The 16,039-nt window shown below is 40.1% G+C and overlaps 1 protein-coding gene across 1 annotated transcript in view; it reads left to right on the forward strand.

Moving 5' to 3' along the window:
• Positions 1 to 16,039, forward strand: part of LOC120306773 (AF4/FMR2 family member 3-like) — a 251,296-nt gene that overhangs the window by 82,857 nt on the left and 152,400 nt on the right. Inside the window, exon 3 of the mRNA XM_039340579.1 lies at positions 1,085 to 1,121. Coding sequence (XP_039196513.1) covers positions 1,085 to 1,121 — 37 coding nt within the window. The remainder of the gene's footprint in view (positions 1 to 1,084; positions 1,122 to 16,039) is intronic.

Here is a 16,039-nt window from a genome sequence, read left to right on the forward strand (position 1 = left end):
TGATCTGTCATTTAATGCATTTTATGTGGCTTCTATATCCATTGATGAGATAATTTGTTTTAAAGGTTCTTCTAGGGGATCAACCCAGGAAATGAATAAGGAAGGAATAAATTCTGTGTTTTCTATTGTGGAGATTGCGTTGTAGGTCAGACCTATGGATCAATTACTAAGGCAGAAATTTGCAAAGAGTAGCATAAGGCAGAGATTCCCAAACTTGCTTCATGGTGCCCCATGCATTTCCCAAACCATGTGAACTCACTCACAGCTTAATTTATTAAGTTACAAAATAGCCTGAAGAGTTTATGTGAGTTGCTCAGTGTTCAGTTAAAGCTACTGTTGTCATGATCCAAGCTAAATGCTATTGTGCAGTCAGCAGTCACTTGCCTGTACAATTGTGACTAATTTAGCATTCCCATAATTCTGCTACATGATATTCAGGGAACTGGGTTCTTTCCACAGATGGTGCTCAGTTAGAACAATTTCATCTAGTATATAGTAATCCACCATGGTCAGGGGTAGGCAACCTTGGCTCTTTTATGGCTCGTAGACTTCAATTCCCAGAATTCCTGAGCGAGCATGGCTCAACTTAGACACCTCTCCCTGGCTCAGGAATTCCGGGAGTTGAAATTCATGAGTCATAAAAGAGGCAAGGTTGCCTACCCCTGACTATGGTTATAATTACTACTTGTATAACCTTGTATACTCTTACATATTTCTGGGAAAATACAATATACTCTGTATGTTATCATTTGGAGAAGAAATAAAGTGGCAGCTGGAGTGCTTGATTGTTTTGGAAGTTTTTTGGAGTTTTCCTCTTAGATGAGGACCTCTCTCACATATCAATTGTCTTCAGCAATGGATCAGAGGAGGAAAACCCTGATGTGTTTCTAGCATGGATGAAATTCTGCCTAAGAATATTCAAAGAGATTATCAAGATGTACATAGTCTCTTTGTTGCTAGAGATAAAAAAGAGTGGTCCAAATGCTCTGTACAGTAGAATTACTCTTTCTGTCACGTGTGTCAAACTATTGTTACTGTACCATTCCATGTTTTTAATTACCAATTCCATGTCTTTGTTCTTTAGGACTCCCAGCATGTTTCTACAAGACACAGCAATCAAAGTAAGAATAATTTTCACTTCACAGTTGCATTTGATGGAAATCATGATAGTTGAATATACTATAATATAAATTGGCAAGGGAGAAAACTGTTTGATATATTTTGAATGTGGCCATTACTGTTTTTTTTAACTGGAAATCCTTTTGATCCAACCTCTGCCAACTTTTAAATTGTCGTTCTGGTCTCTAAAAATTAAATTGGATATATGTATCTTAACTTGAGATAAATGCTCTGGCTTTTATGAGATATTTGAAGATTATTTTCTGAAACAATCGCAATACATCCTCTATATTCATTATATCTTCTATTCTCCTGCAGTGACATCTCCAAAATTCCTGTTATGCTTTACTCTACAGGGCACAGGGAAAGGCCTTGAAGGACAGGAGGGAGAACAGGTACTAAGGCAGTGGTCAGATAAGAGAGGCTTGAGCTAATCCAAAAAAATAACTTGAGAGACACTTCTCAGAGAAGCCCCTTCCTAATTTGCATGTATATAAAGGAGGGGAAACACACTCAGATTTGCAAAATTCTATTATTATAGCTATTATAATAAAAATAATTCTGACCTGGGCTTCTGGTTTTGCGCAGTAGTGTAGCAGCCGAGGGATTGCAGGGCTCTGCACCTTACGGTTGATTTCTGCCTGCCAGGGGACCCTAACTGGGCCTGAAGTCGCCCCATAGAGGCAACAAAGAAGGAACGAAGTCCCGCTGATTGTGGAGAGACGGCAGTCAATCCAACCGGTTTGGGAAAAGCCCTCCAAAAGCCAGCAGATGAAAGGCTAGCTTAACTTCAGAATCTAGCCTAAGCTACAAGCAGCCAAAGCCCAAAAGCACTACTTTAAGCTGACTGTAAACAATGTGTTTGGAACTGGGTAAGAACAGTGATTTTCTCTCTTCTACTTGAAAATTGATTTCCTGGAAGGGGGACCCCAAGAAGCAAAAAGCCTCTGAAAGTGAGAAAGGGAGAGGTTTAAATTTTTCAGGGGAAACAGAAATGTACTGAAATGAAATGAATATAAGACTTAATATGGATAAGTTTGAAATCGGTGGAATTTGTTAAGATTTTCCTTTTAAATCATGAAAATAGAAGTAAACAATTGTCTATTACTGACTGGTGCTGACATCTAGTGGTGGATGAAAATATACAACAACAGTTGCTTTATTACAGGGACTGGCAAAGCCCAGGAAAAGATAATTTGGTTTTGGTGATCTTCAGTGTCTTAATAACAGAGAATAGCTGTGATAAAAAAGAAGAAAACATTTTGGGCTGTCTACAAAGTGAGAATTATAAACTCTAAAAAAAAGAATTGACCTTTCTGAATTACAAATATCAACTCAACTGTGACTCTACAGCTGTTTGCAGAGAAAGGAAAACCCTGATTTTTAGCTATCATGGAAAACCAGAGATCTGCAGAAAAAATATACCAAGAAAAAACAAATGCTTTCCAGAAGGAGATCTATGCTATGTTGCAACTAATCCAAACAACAATGATCTCAAACAACAAGTAAATTAAAAATAACTTTGAAAATATAAATGAACACATCTCCAATTTAACTTTACAACACAAAAATTCTCAGAAAATAAAAACAGAGAGTGAGCAGAAAAAACAGACAACTGAATACGAGACAGAAGAAAGAGATTTCAAGATGGAACTTAACAATAGAAGAAAGTATGACTTAACTCAGATGGAAAAAACTGTATAGGAAATACTGGTAATGGATAACCAGTATGGTAACCTATACCTTAAGATTACAAAATAAGTTTGAGGAAAAAAGAAAAAAGATTTGACAAAATGCATTCTGCCAGGAGAACTATGAGAACTTGAGAGACAAAAAATGATAAATATAATCAAGAAAGAAAGAAAAGAAAAGATTCTCAATGAATACGAAGGGACGAAATCTTCCTATAAAAGCATCTTACCTGTTTGCCTTTTGTACCTGCAACAACAATTTTAAGATTATGGAAAGATTTTTTGATTCAGCGAAGCATATTGATCAGGAAAGATGTTTGGCAAAAAAAAAGAAGAGGCTAAAGTGAAAATTAAAAAATTAGATGATGGGATTTACCAGAGGGAATATTTAAAAATTAAACATCTGTTTGAATATGGTTAAAAACTAGAAAGATTTTGAATATAAATGAAGATTAGTTTAAGAGGGATGAACCCCCCAAGTAACATAGTCTTTTTTCTTACTTTTTTCCTTTGTGTTTTGTTTTTGATATGAGAAAAAGAAAAATGTTGGGATGGTTTATATAAAAGAAATGTTTTATCTGTTTTTTCCCCTTTTTTAAAGACATGAGAAATGTAAAATTATTGGGATGGCTTGTATGAGAAAAAAGACTTAAATACTTAAGTGTAACTAATTTCAAGAAAATCTTAACCAGTAAGAATGCTTTGAATATTGTGGGGAGGAAATTTAAATAAGAATTCTGTAAACAGGATCTATGATGCGGCATGAGAAAAATGTCTATATTTAATTAAAATAATAAGAACTGTGTTAATTTAAAGTTGGCAAAAGATAATTTTATTAGAAGAAGAGAAAATCAAGCAAAGCCATTATATGGACTATAGAATTATAGAAATTAATTAAATACTAACCCAGACAACACGCTGTTTACCAAATATTAAGGTGATTATGTTAAAAATCAATAAAACATATTTAAATAATAATAATTCTGACCCATATGGTATTAGCTTCTTAGTCTAATCTGCCTTGCTGTGCTGACATTCACCATTATGGGAATAAAAGATGTTAATAATATTATATTTCTTTAATCAATGTAGCTTCCTAACATAGAGAACTCGATCCTAAGATAATTTAATTTGAACAAGTTTACTGAAGCTTCCATCCCTGTCCTGGAGGTACTTAATGCTCTCCCCGCACACAGCTTGTCCAGATAATCATGGATCTTCTGGAGAATAGGAATATGGAAGGTTTATTGTATATGAACTATCCTGAGATCCAATTTGTATAATCTTCTATACTCCAAGCAATAGCTTTTTTCATATTGTTTAGGATAGCTTTGACTTTTATAGAAGTTTTATGGAGGCACAAGAGAGGAAGAAACAGATACAGTTTGTTCTGTGGGGTTAACTTACATTGGAATCCAACTTATTGTGTTGACATGAATGCACAAGGTTTATAAATTCTGTCTTTCTCATTTTCTCATAGGCATATCCATATAAACAACAGTAATTTAGGTCCATGTAGATGTTGTAAAACTATAGGGCCTCTCTGTTGCAAAGAATTCTTTTGTGAGACGGGCTCTGCTGAGCAAGCTAAGCATACATAAACATGTTAAGAGCCATTCTTTTTACTGTGGGTTAGCATATTTCTTTAAAATGGTTAGGGAAACAAAAACACTTGATAAAATGTAATGTGGTGCAGATCAGTTTAATTGCCAGTAAGCATTTAATATTGTTATGAAGAACACAAAGGAGAGAGAGGGAGGGAGGGAGAGAGAGACACACACACACAGAGAATAAGGAGGGACATAGTTACTCTGAATAGGGGAATTAAGCTTTTTGTGAATGATTTATGTTGAGTCCTTGGCGGGAAGCAGACACGAGAAGCAGTTGAAGTTCTCAGTTTTCTTTATTCTGTGTTCAGCTTACAAGTAGATGGCTTCAGCAGCTCCCAAAACCTCCCAGCTTCTTATATAGACATTTCCCGGGTAAATGCGATACTTTTCCCGCGCCAGCACCCGCGCATGCGCACGGCGCTGGCGACAGCCTGTCTGGTCCCGGGCAGCTTTGCACCTGCCCGGGACTGCCTGCAAACGCCCGAGCCGTTTGCAAGGCTCGGGACATAACACCCCTTTCCCCCGGGCTAAAACTACTACCAACATATAATCATTTATTTTATGCAGTGTTCTGCTTCTCAGTGCTCCTATCGTTACCTGGCTTTTGTTTAGCCAGCAATGTTATGTAATCCTCTAAGTATTTAGGAGACTTCTTTGCTCTCTGTGACCTTCTCAGCTCTGGGTTACTAGCATGAGTTCCCTGACTGGAGGGAGATGTGAGCCTGTTCTCCTTATTTTGCCTTGGTGCCTTCCAAGGACTGTGCCCTGCTGCCTGGCCTGCTTGCTCGCCCACCGGGCTCGTCAGGCCAGGGCTTCTGTCACTTTGTGACCTGGTTGACCTGCCTAGCTGTAGACCCTCGGGCCCCTTGAAGTGATAGCCACTGCTGGGCGTCACTGTTGAACCTCCTAGGTCCATCCAAGACCTGTCAGGAGGCTGTCCATTCCCTGAACCCCGTTCTGTGTCCGGGCTTGTGTGGGTTTCTGTACTTTCCCAAAACTCAGTTACTCCCTGATTTGGGCTAGAGGTGTTGTAGTCGGGACTTGGTTCCTCGACCACCTCCCTGTATGTTTGACCCCCTGTAGAATTTGGGGTAAGGTCAGGCCAACCTTGGGGATTGTGTGCCAGCTTTCTTGCGGGGAATGATTTGTTGGGATGCCCCCGGGTATCCTCCGTGACTGGAGTGCTGTGTGATGTGTGTGGAAAGTGAGTATGCCCCCGGGGTGACTCCCTGGCTGGAGTAGGCGTGGATGCCTGGTAATTAGGTAGGCTCATAGAATTCTTGTTCGGAGCTCTCGCAGAACCCTGGGATGGGCCGTTTGTGGCTCCATCAGTGGAGATGGGCAGCAGCTCGTGCCCTTCCCTTTGCTCCAAAGGGTCCCTCTCCCCCCCCTGGAAAAGACCCAGGAGTCTCATCTGAAAAGTCCCGCCGAGGGCGGAGTTGGTCGATGTGCCGACGCAGGACACGACCGTTGTCCAGGGCTACCTCGTAGGAGAGAGGACCTGTGACCCTGGAAATAGAAGCGGAGACCCATGTATGACCAGGCCCGTAATTGCGAGCCCAAACCGGGGCACCCACAAGTAGTTGTCTAGGTGCCCTAGGATGTGAGGTAGTATGAAGGCAGTCCAGGCCCGTAATTGCGAGCCCAAACCGGGGCACCCACAAGTAGTTGTCTAGGTGCCCTAGGATGTGAGGTAGATGAAGGCAGTCTGTCCGGATGCAACCGGTCAAGTTTAGTAGTAAGTTGACGCCCCCAATGAAGTTCAGCTGGGCTTCTCCCTGTAGAAGTGGACGGTGTGGTGCGATAAGAAAGGAGAAAGTCAGCCAACCTGTGATGCCAGTCCTCATAGGTGAGTCTTTTCAATGCGTCCTTTGTGATGCGCACCATATGTTCAGCCATACCGTTGGTGGACGGATGGAAGGGTGCAGACGTGGCATGACGAATCATGTTTGCCTGTAAGAAAGCTTGGAATTCGGAGGAAGTGAATTGAGGGCCGTTGTCGGACACAATGACATCTGGCAGCCCGTGTGCAGCAAAAATCCCCCTCAGTACCTGAATAGTCTTTGCAGTGGTGGTGGATGAGACAGGTACAACCTCAAGCCATTTCGAATGGCTGTCAACAAGGACCAAGAAGAACTGGCCCTGAAAGGGCCCAGCGTAGTCAATGTGCACCCTAGACCATGGGGACTGTGTTTCCTCCCATCTATGCACGGAGCTTGGGGCATCTCTGGGCGAGATCGTTGGCACAGGTGGCATGCGTGTACCTTAGCCTCAATATCTTTATCTAAACAGGCCACCACAAGTGGCTGCGTGCAAGAGCCTTCATACGAACAATGCCAGGATGACCCTCGTGGAGGGATTCTAAGACCCTAGTCCTCATTGAGGTGGGAATGACAACTCTGTTTCCCCAAAGCAGACAACCCTGAGAAAGGGACAGTTCGTTCCTTTTGGACCAGAAACTCTGAAACTCAGGACTAGGGCAGTGCTCAGGCCAACCAGACAAAACCCAGGAACGGACACGTGAAAGTGTGTGATCTGTACCTGTTTCAGCGGCAACATCCCTGGCACTAAGAGGGAGCTCAGGCAAGGCTTGGATTGATAGAATGTTGACAGCTGGCGCAGGGTCAGCTTCTACTACTGGCAGAGGCAATCTACTGAGGCCATCAGCATGGCCATTTCTTTTCCAGGCTTGTGGAGTAAGGAAAAATCATATGCAGACAAAAAATAGACCACCTAAGCATTCTAGGGGAAATGATTTGGGGAGTCTGCTTACGTGTGGTAAACAGTCCCAGCAGAGGCTTATGGTCAGTGAAGACCGTGAAGTGCCTGCCATATAGAAAGTCATGGAATTTTTTAATTCCAGCAACAACAGCCAGAGCCTCCCTGTCTATCTGAGCGTAGTTGAGCTCAGCAGAAGACAATGTTCTGGAGTAATATGCAACAGGAACCTGAGTTCCATCAGACCTGAGGTGGCTCAGGACAGCTCCAACCCCGTAAGGGGACGCATCAAAAGCGATGCACACAGGAAGGGACTCGTTGAAATGTGCAAGTACACTGTTAGAAGTGAGCAAAGCCTTGACTTTGTTAAAACAACCCTCATGCGTTTGTGACCACTGCCACACTGCTTGCTTGTCTAGTAGCCTGTGAAGAGGCTCAGCTACACTCGCTTTTTGTGGAAGAAAAGAATTGTAGAAATTCAGGAGGCCCAGGAAGGCCTGAAGTTCGGCCTTGGACTTTGGCCTAGGTGCTTCTAAAATAGCAGTCAGTTTGGATTCAGCAGGGTGAATCCCAGCAGCATCAATTTTGAACCCCAGAAATTCAGTAGAAGGCACCCCAATCATGCATTTGTCTTTTGTGAGCTTGAGGCCTGATTTCCTGAATCTTAACAGAACAGCTCTTAGCCTTTCAGCTAGAATGTGTGTGGAGTCTCCTGCAATTAAGGCATCATCAAAGTAGGGGCAAACCCCCGGTATGCCCCGCAGTGTGTTTTCCAGTGTGTTTTCCATTATGCTTTGGAAAATCCCAGGAGCGACATTCACTCCAAACTGTAGCCTTTTTACCTTAAAGGCTCCCCTGTGGGTCACAATAGTCTGAGCTATAGCAGCATCATCATCAACAGGCAGCTGTTGATATGCTTGAGCTAGGTCAAGCTTTGCAAAAACACGCCCCCCCTTGAGAGAGGCCAGGATGTGACTGACAACAGGAACAGGATAGGCATGTTGCTGCAATGCCTTATTCAGTGTGCATTTGTAGTCAGCACAAATGCGAATGTCCCCATTTGCCTTTAGAGGCGTGACACTGGGGGTCTCCCAAGGACTGGAATCAACAGGTTCTAGGATTCCCTGTTGGATTAGTTTGTCTAACTCAGTGTCAATTTTACTCTTTAAAGCAAAAGGGACCCTTCTTGCTTTAATTCTAATGGGAGTGACAGTGGGGTCTAGCTTTAAGGACACAGGGGGTCCTTTGAATGTGCCCAGCTGGGGGCTGAAAACATCTGCAAATTCTTTGCAGACTTCCTGTAGGTCGAGTGTTTGTAAGCTGTTGAGTCCTGTGACGTGTATCCCCAGGGCCTCAAACCAATCGAGTCCTATGAGACTCGTTCGTTCACCCCCTACTACTAATAAGTCTAGTGGACCTTCAAAACTCTTGTATTGCACGTTAAGGGTGGCCTCCCCCTTAACACACACTCTTGAATTTTGAAAATCTGTTAACACAATGTCAGAAGGCCTTAACTGGCCTGAGTTCCACTACCGGAACAAATCTTCCTAAATGTATGCAAGGAGATAATTGAAAAGGCAGACCCTGTGTCTAGTTCCATAGATAATGGAACCCCTTGTAGCTTCACCTTGACAGCTTTTTCTTAATGGGCTGGTGTGTGCCTGTCCTAAGGATGCTTCTTCGCGAAGCGCAAAACCCTACCCTATTCTGGCTGGGGAATCTGGTACCTTTCAGGCGCAGTTCTTCCTGAGGTTGTACCTTTCATCGGTCCAGACACACAGCTGCAATGTGTCCTTATTTGCCGCATGCCCGGCAGGTAGCGGAGCGGAACTTGCAGTCGGTTCTCCTGTGGCGACCTCCACAGCCGATGCACTTGAGCGGAGCTGAAGAGCTTCCCTTCTGTTTTTCTTCCGTCGTGGGGTGGAGACGGTCGACTTCCTCGTCCGGATCCTCCTCGGAGTTTCTTTGGACGTCTTCCTGGTGCACGGATGCAACCTCTGGACTGTTTCTGATCGGCCGCATGTTCTTGACAGCGCCGCCTGCTGCTTCTTCTGCGGTGACTTCCCTTAAGGCATCTTTGTAGGACAATTCTTCTTTAGCGAAAAGTCTCTGTTGTAGATCTCGATGCCTTAACCCGCACACGAATCGGTCCCTCAGTCGTTCTTCGAGGTCTTTGAACTCACAGTGCTTGGCGGCCTTCCGTAATGCAGCGATGAATTCTTTGGCCGACTCACCGGGCCGTTGATCCCTCTGCTCGAAGGTGTGGCGCCATGCAATGACGGACATCTTGGGGTGGAAGTGCTCCTTCAGTAGCTTCTTCAGATCTGCGTAGCTTACAGACTCGACTGGAACAGGTGCTGCAAGATTTTCTGCGATGTCGAAGGCGTCTTGGCCGCAAACACAAAGCAGGGTGGCAGCCTTCAAGCTCTCTTCCCTCACTTGGTTTGCCTTGAAGTAGTTCTCCACCCTGGCTACGTATGACTCCCACCGCTCTGGATGTGAGACGTCGAATTCCAAAAGCCTTCCGATTTTCGCCATCTTCAGATCTTCAGGAGACGGGTTTATCAGCCAGCCTACCCCCGAATGCGCACCGGATTGGTGGGCAGCTGCCGAGTCGACGCCGTTCCTTTCCGCCGCTCAGGACTCCTTGGGTAAGCTTACACTTCGTCCTTTCCAGGTAGTGCAAGGCATCCCACCTTCGTCGCCAGTGTTGAGTCCTTGGCGGGAAGCAGACACGAGAAGCAGTTGAAGTTCTCAGTTTCCTTTATTCAGCGTTCAGCTTACAAGTAGATGGCTTCAGCAGCTCCCAAAACCTCCCAGCTTCTTATATAGACGCTTCCCGGGTAAATGTGATACTTTTCCCGCACCAGCACCTGCGCATGCGCACGGCGCTGGCGACAGCCTGTCTGGTCCCGGGCAGCTTTGCACCTGCCCGGGACTGCCTGCAAACGCCCGAGCCGTTTGCAAGGCTCGGGACATAACAATTTACATGCAAAGAGATTTGTACCTGACTAATAATTTCCATTGATGATAAAGAAAAAAAAAACCATAGGATTCTGAGAAATGGCAATAGGGTGTTGCTACAGAGACTTTGTATTTTTCCCCTTCTCTTTTCAACCTATTATTACTCACAACCTCTAACAGATTTTAAATTGTGGTTCTGGTCTCCAAATTGCTTCACTTATCAACTTCCCAGAATTTATGAAATACTGTTTGAAATGATTCTCCTCCTTGTATATGAGGTCAAAGGTATTTCTGACACAGCAAGTTATGCACAAGGCCATTTAGCAAGTAACTTGAGCATGGATTACCTATTCTTGATTTTGGGATAATTTCTTTCATTTATACAGCATTTCAAGTATCAGGTGGCTGCTCAGTTCTGCACAGAAACATGGTGGAGAAATTCAGTATTGAATTACCTTGGAATGTGAGCTTTCTTTGATGAAAACTAAACAAATAATATAAAGAAAGAGAAAAATCTTCCTTTAGTTTGCAACAAATTAGGGGAAGAAATGAATAAGCACAACCTGGGCTACACTTAAACATAATGATAATTTTAGCTTTGCAAAAGTGAGCAACCTTTGGATTTCTACAGTCTCATGTTCTGACTAAAACAGTTGTGAAAAACATTGCAAAAACTTGTTTCAATTTTCAATTGACCAAACTTATTACAATATCTGAACCTTAAATTGCAAATATGATTTTAACAACTCATTATTCAAATAAGCTAGAACATACATTATTATTTCACAATCTATAGTTAACTTTTTGGTTCAGATGTAGATGTTTAGTTTAAAGAAATCAGCTAATGATTCTTATTTCTGTTCAACCATCCCAATGTAACAGAACCCCAGAAAAAGGATGCTAGTTTTCAAAACACAATACAGGTAGTCCTCAACTTAAGACCATAATTGAGCTCAAAACATAAGTTGCTAAATGAGAAATTTGTTAAGTGAGTTTTGCCCCATTTTATACCTTTTCTTGCCACATTTGTTCAGTGAATCACTGCAGTTGATAAATTAGTAACATGGTTGTTTAAGTAAATCTGGTTTTTCCATTGACTTTACTTGTCACAAGTTTGTAAAAGGTGATCACATGACCCCGGGACCCTGTAACCATCATAAATATGCAGTTAGGCATTGTGGCATAACAGGCACAGGAAGAGAGGGGCTCCATCTTCTGCATTCAATTTTGTCCAGCTATGGACCCTTAAAAGGGTCGAAAGTCGCCCTGGAGAGGTGACAAAGAAGGAGGGGACCCTCGTTGATCATGAAGGGGCAGCCAAACTGGTGGGGGAAAGACTGGCTACACTTCTGTGGCCAGTCAGAAGCTGCTGACAACTGAAGAAAATAAGCATTAAGAAGCAACTTTTGAGCAACGTGGATGACACTGGGTGAGACTATATCCTCTCTTTAGATTTTAAGATTTTTTTACTGGAAAAAACCGCCTAAAGCAAAGAATCCTCCCCGATGAGAGAGGATAGGGGAAATTCCACCCCATTCTCTCAGGAAAAGAAAAGCGGCAAACTAATTGCTTGGGGGGAAACAGAGAAAATTACAAGATTAATTTGGAAACAATACAGATATATCAGGGGTGTCAAACTCGCGACATCATGTGATGTCGCACAACGTATTGGGCCAGTTTTGCCATTGCCAGCAATGGGATGGGCATGGCTTCCACATGATGCGTCCGGCCCGTGGGCCGGCAGTTTGACACCCCTGACATATATAGCTTTGAAATTTGGGGACTAAAAGTATTTTTGAGACTTTTTTAGAAAAAAAAACTTGAAAAAGTTTGTAATATAAGTTTGGATTTAAAAAGCTGGAAGATGGCGTTAATGACATCTAGTGGAGAACTATGACACTACAATTTATTATTGAAGAAACTTGGCTTGAAGCCCAGACTTACATAAGACTTTAGTTTTCCTTAGAAACTTTTACTTTTTTTTTTGTAAAAAAATTTTATTTTCAATTTTACATTACATCATAAAAAATACTTCAGATAAAGAGTAAAATAAATTTATACACATAACTTTCGGTATTGCTCACCCATTTCCCCCCAAACCACATCTACCCTCTAACCTCTTCTCTCACTTCCCTCTTTCCCTCTTCTTCTTCACTCTCCCCCTCTCCTCCTTCTCCTCAACCTTCCTACTTACTTCTCCCCTTCCTCCTATCTTCTCATTCCGGATGTAGTCCAGGAGAAATGCCTGAGCAATTCCTCTCTCCAAAATAAAACATAATATTATAAACAATGAAACTATTTCTACTTATCTGAGCTATTTAACCTTCAACCCACCCCCCCACCCCCCTCCCCCACCCCGACTTCCCAGAGCCTAGTACAGGGTTATACAAACATATTAAACATAATCTATTTAAGTTTACTAATTATACAATAACCAAAATCATATTAACCCTTAACTCTGTTCAAACTTTAACATCATAATTTTATAAACAAATCTATTACTCATAAAATAAATGAAAATTGTAGTTCCATATTTCTTCTGAACATATTCTATCCATCTTCTCCATACAATAATATATCTCTCTTGTGAATGGTCCTTTAAGTAAGCAGAAATTTTAGCCATTTCTGCTAAATTAGAAATCTTAAATACCCACTCTTCTAAAGAAGGCAGAGAATCCTTCTTCCAATATTGACCCACCAATAATCTCGCTGCTGTTATTAAATTCAACATTAAAATAGTTTCTTTAGCATCAAAATCCACAAAAATACCCAAAAGAAATAACTGGGGAGTAAACTTAATCTTCCTTTTAAAAACCTTTTGAATGTTCCACCAAATCATAATCCAAAAAGCTTTAATATTTTTGCAAGTCCACCAAACATGAAAATAAGTTGCATCCAAGCAACCACATCTCCAACATTTAGGTTGCAGGTTCGGGTACATACAAAACAACTTTTTAGGATCCAGATGCCATCTATAAAACATTTTATAAAAATTTTCCCTCAAGTTTTGAGCCTGCGTAAATTTAACATTTCTAATCCAAATTACCTCCCATAAATCCAATGCAATCGGTTCCTGAATATTCTGAGCCCATTTAATCATACAATCTTTTACTAACTCTGCATTTCAGATGGCAACTAATTTGAGGTATATGAAACACAATACATTTTGTAATGCAAATAAACCTGGTAGATGGTTGGCTTATCAATTACGTAAGAAACAGAAATTGAGGACTATAGATAAAATAATTTATAAAGGTAAAGAAGTGTATCAACAAAAATTGATTAAAAAGTCCTTTTTAGATTTTTATTCAAAATTATATGCTAGTGAAACTATACAAATTTCAGACATAGAAAAATATTTACAGGAAGCACATTTTCCTAGACTTACGAGTGACCAATGTGACGGGATTAATGGTTTAATTACTTCTGAAGAGATTATTTCTGCAATTAAACAATTGAAGGTTGGCAAGACTCCAGGTACTGATGGACTAACAGCAATTTATTATAAGATGTTATCTGAAGAAATGATAGAACCAGTAAAGGAACTTTTTAATGACATTTTGTCAGGAGCAGAGCTACCTGCATCTTGGAAAAGGGCCTTCATATCATTGATTCCAAAGGAAGACCAGGATCTGTCCCAATCTAGAAATTATAGGCCTATATCTCTTTTGAATACAGATTATAAGATTTTTGCAAAGATACTGGCAAATAGATTAATGCAGGTTTTGAAACAATTGATTCATACCGACCAATCTGGATTTATAATGGGAATATATATGAAAAATAATGTAAGACAAATTGTTAATTTAATAGAGTATTTGGATAAGAACAACCAAATCCCTGCTGCTTTAATATTTATAGATGCTGAGAAAGCTTTTGATCAATTGGATTGGAAATTTTTATTGAAAGTCATAGAGGAAATGAACTTTGGAGATAAATTTTTGTGTGCTCTCAAGGCCATATATCAGCAACAATCGGCACAAATTATAATTAATGGGGGATTAACAGATGTATTTAAAATAGAAAAAGGTACGAGACAGTGTTGTCCCTTATCCCCCTTGCTATTTGTATTAACAATGGAGATTTTACTTATTAAAATTCGAGATTCATCTAGATTAAAAGGAATAAAAATAAGTAAGATTGATTATAGGCTGAGAGCTTTTGCTGATGATTTGGTTGTGACATTATCCTATCCAACAGATTCGGTCAGAGATTTGGTTGAAATTTTAGCACAGTATGGACTGGTCTCTGGTTTTAAGGTGAACAAGAATAAAACTAAAATATTATTGAAAAATATGTTTACGAAGGGAAAAGATATTATAGTTGAGGCAACAGGTTATGAAGTAGTTAATAAGGTTAAGTATTTGGGAATATATATTACAACATCTAATGGAAAATTGTATAAGAATAATTGTGATCGCTTATGGGTAAAAGTACAAAAAGATTTAAATGATTGGCAAAAATTACAACTGTCGTTACTGGGGAGAATCTCAGTAGTAAAGATGAATGTTCTACCAAAGTTTCTTTTTTTGTTTCAGATGATACCCATTTTTAAAAAGGATGCTAATTTGGATGAGTGGCAGAAGGGTATCAATAAATTTATTTGGGGTGGGAAGAAATTAAGGGTAAAGTTTAAGATTTTACAAGATGCTTGAGAAAGAGGTGGACTTAAAGCACCTAATTTGAAATTATATTATGATGCGGCCACTTTAACTTTAGTAAGTGACTGGCTTAATTTAACAAATAAAAATATTCTTGCTCTTGAAGGTTGGGATTTATTATATGGTTGGCATGCATATTTAATTTTTGATAAGAAAGTAGATTAGGTTTTTAAGTCACATATTTTAAGAAATGCTTTACTTCAAGTTTGGAAGAAGTATTATTGTAAGCTAAATTATAAAATACCTATTTGGGGGATTCCTGGACAAGCAATTCAGGGGGTTTCTAATGGGGTGAATTTTGATAATATTTCTTATAAAAAGTTACTTATTTGGTTGGGTACTGATTGGCAACTAAAGTCTTCAGATGTGTTAAGGCAAGAAAATATTTTACAATGATGGTTTCAATATTTGCAAATAGTGGAGAGGTGGACCTTAGATAAGAAAGTGGGAATTACATTAGCAGATGAAAATTTGGTAATTCAGATTAAAGATCAGAAATGTGCTCATATTAAAAGAATTTACAATGAATTAATAAAATTGGATTTGGAAACAGAGTTAGGAAACTTTTACTTTTGAATATTGTAGCTGGGAAAAAGAAAAAAACTCTTGCGCTGCTTATCTGTGTTGGGGATCCTATTGGACTATAAAGACTACATACAAAAACAAAATGAGTGTTTCATACTTAGCTTCAAATGGTAAAAAAATCATCTTTAACACCTGAATCCAAAGCTCCCAGCTTGATATATCAAAAAGAAAATGTTAATGAATCTCAGAAAGAAATTCTTTCCAGGTTGAAGTCAATCCAACAGACAATTGTTTTATTTCATGATGAGACTAAAAATAATGCAAATGAGATAAAAGAACAATTTTCTAATCTAAATTTAAAATCCAGACAATGACTACAAAGAAAGAACTAGTAACCTAGAAAACAGAAGGAAAATTAGAAGAAATGGATCTAAAGAGGAGGACCTAAAGGAAGGAATTACAGACAGATACAGACAAATGAAAAATTAGAAGATGCAGTGGTAACACCGGAAATAGAAAAGATATCTTACTTGTCAAGATCTCAGAACACATTCGAGAATAAGGCTGATCAAACAGATAGTAAAACTGTTAGGAGAAATGCTGAATATTGAAAAACAAGAAATGAAAAAAACTGAAGGAGAAAGATGGAGGCTGTTTAATGAATATAAATGGGTTGAACGTTCTTCCAAAAATATTTCAATTAAATTATTTTCCTCATTTCAAGCAATATATACAAAAACAGAGAAAGAAT

The sequence above is a fragment of the Crotalus tigris genome, unplaced genomic scaffold (assembly GCF_016545835.1).
Source record: "Crotalus tigris isolate CLP2741 ecotype Arizona unplaced genomic scaffold, ASM1654583v1 scf7180000017753.6788120, whole genome shotgun sequence".
Classification (NCBI taxonomy): Eukaryota; Metazoa; Chordata; class Lepidosauria; order Squamata; family Viperidae; genus Crotalus; species Crotalus tigris.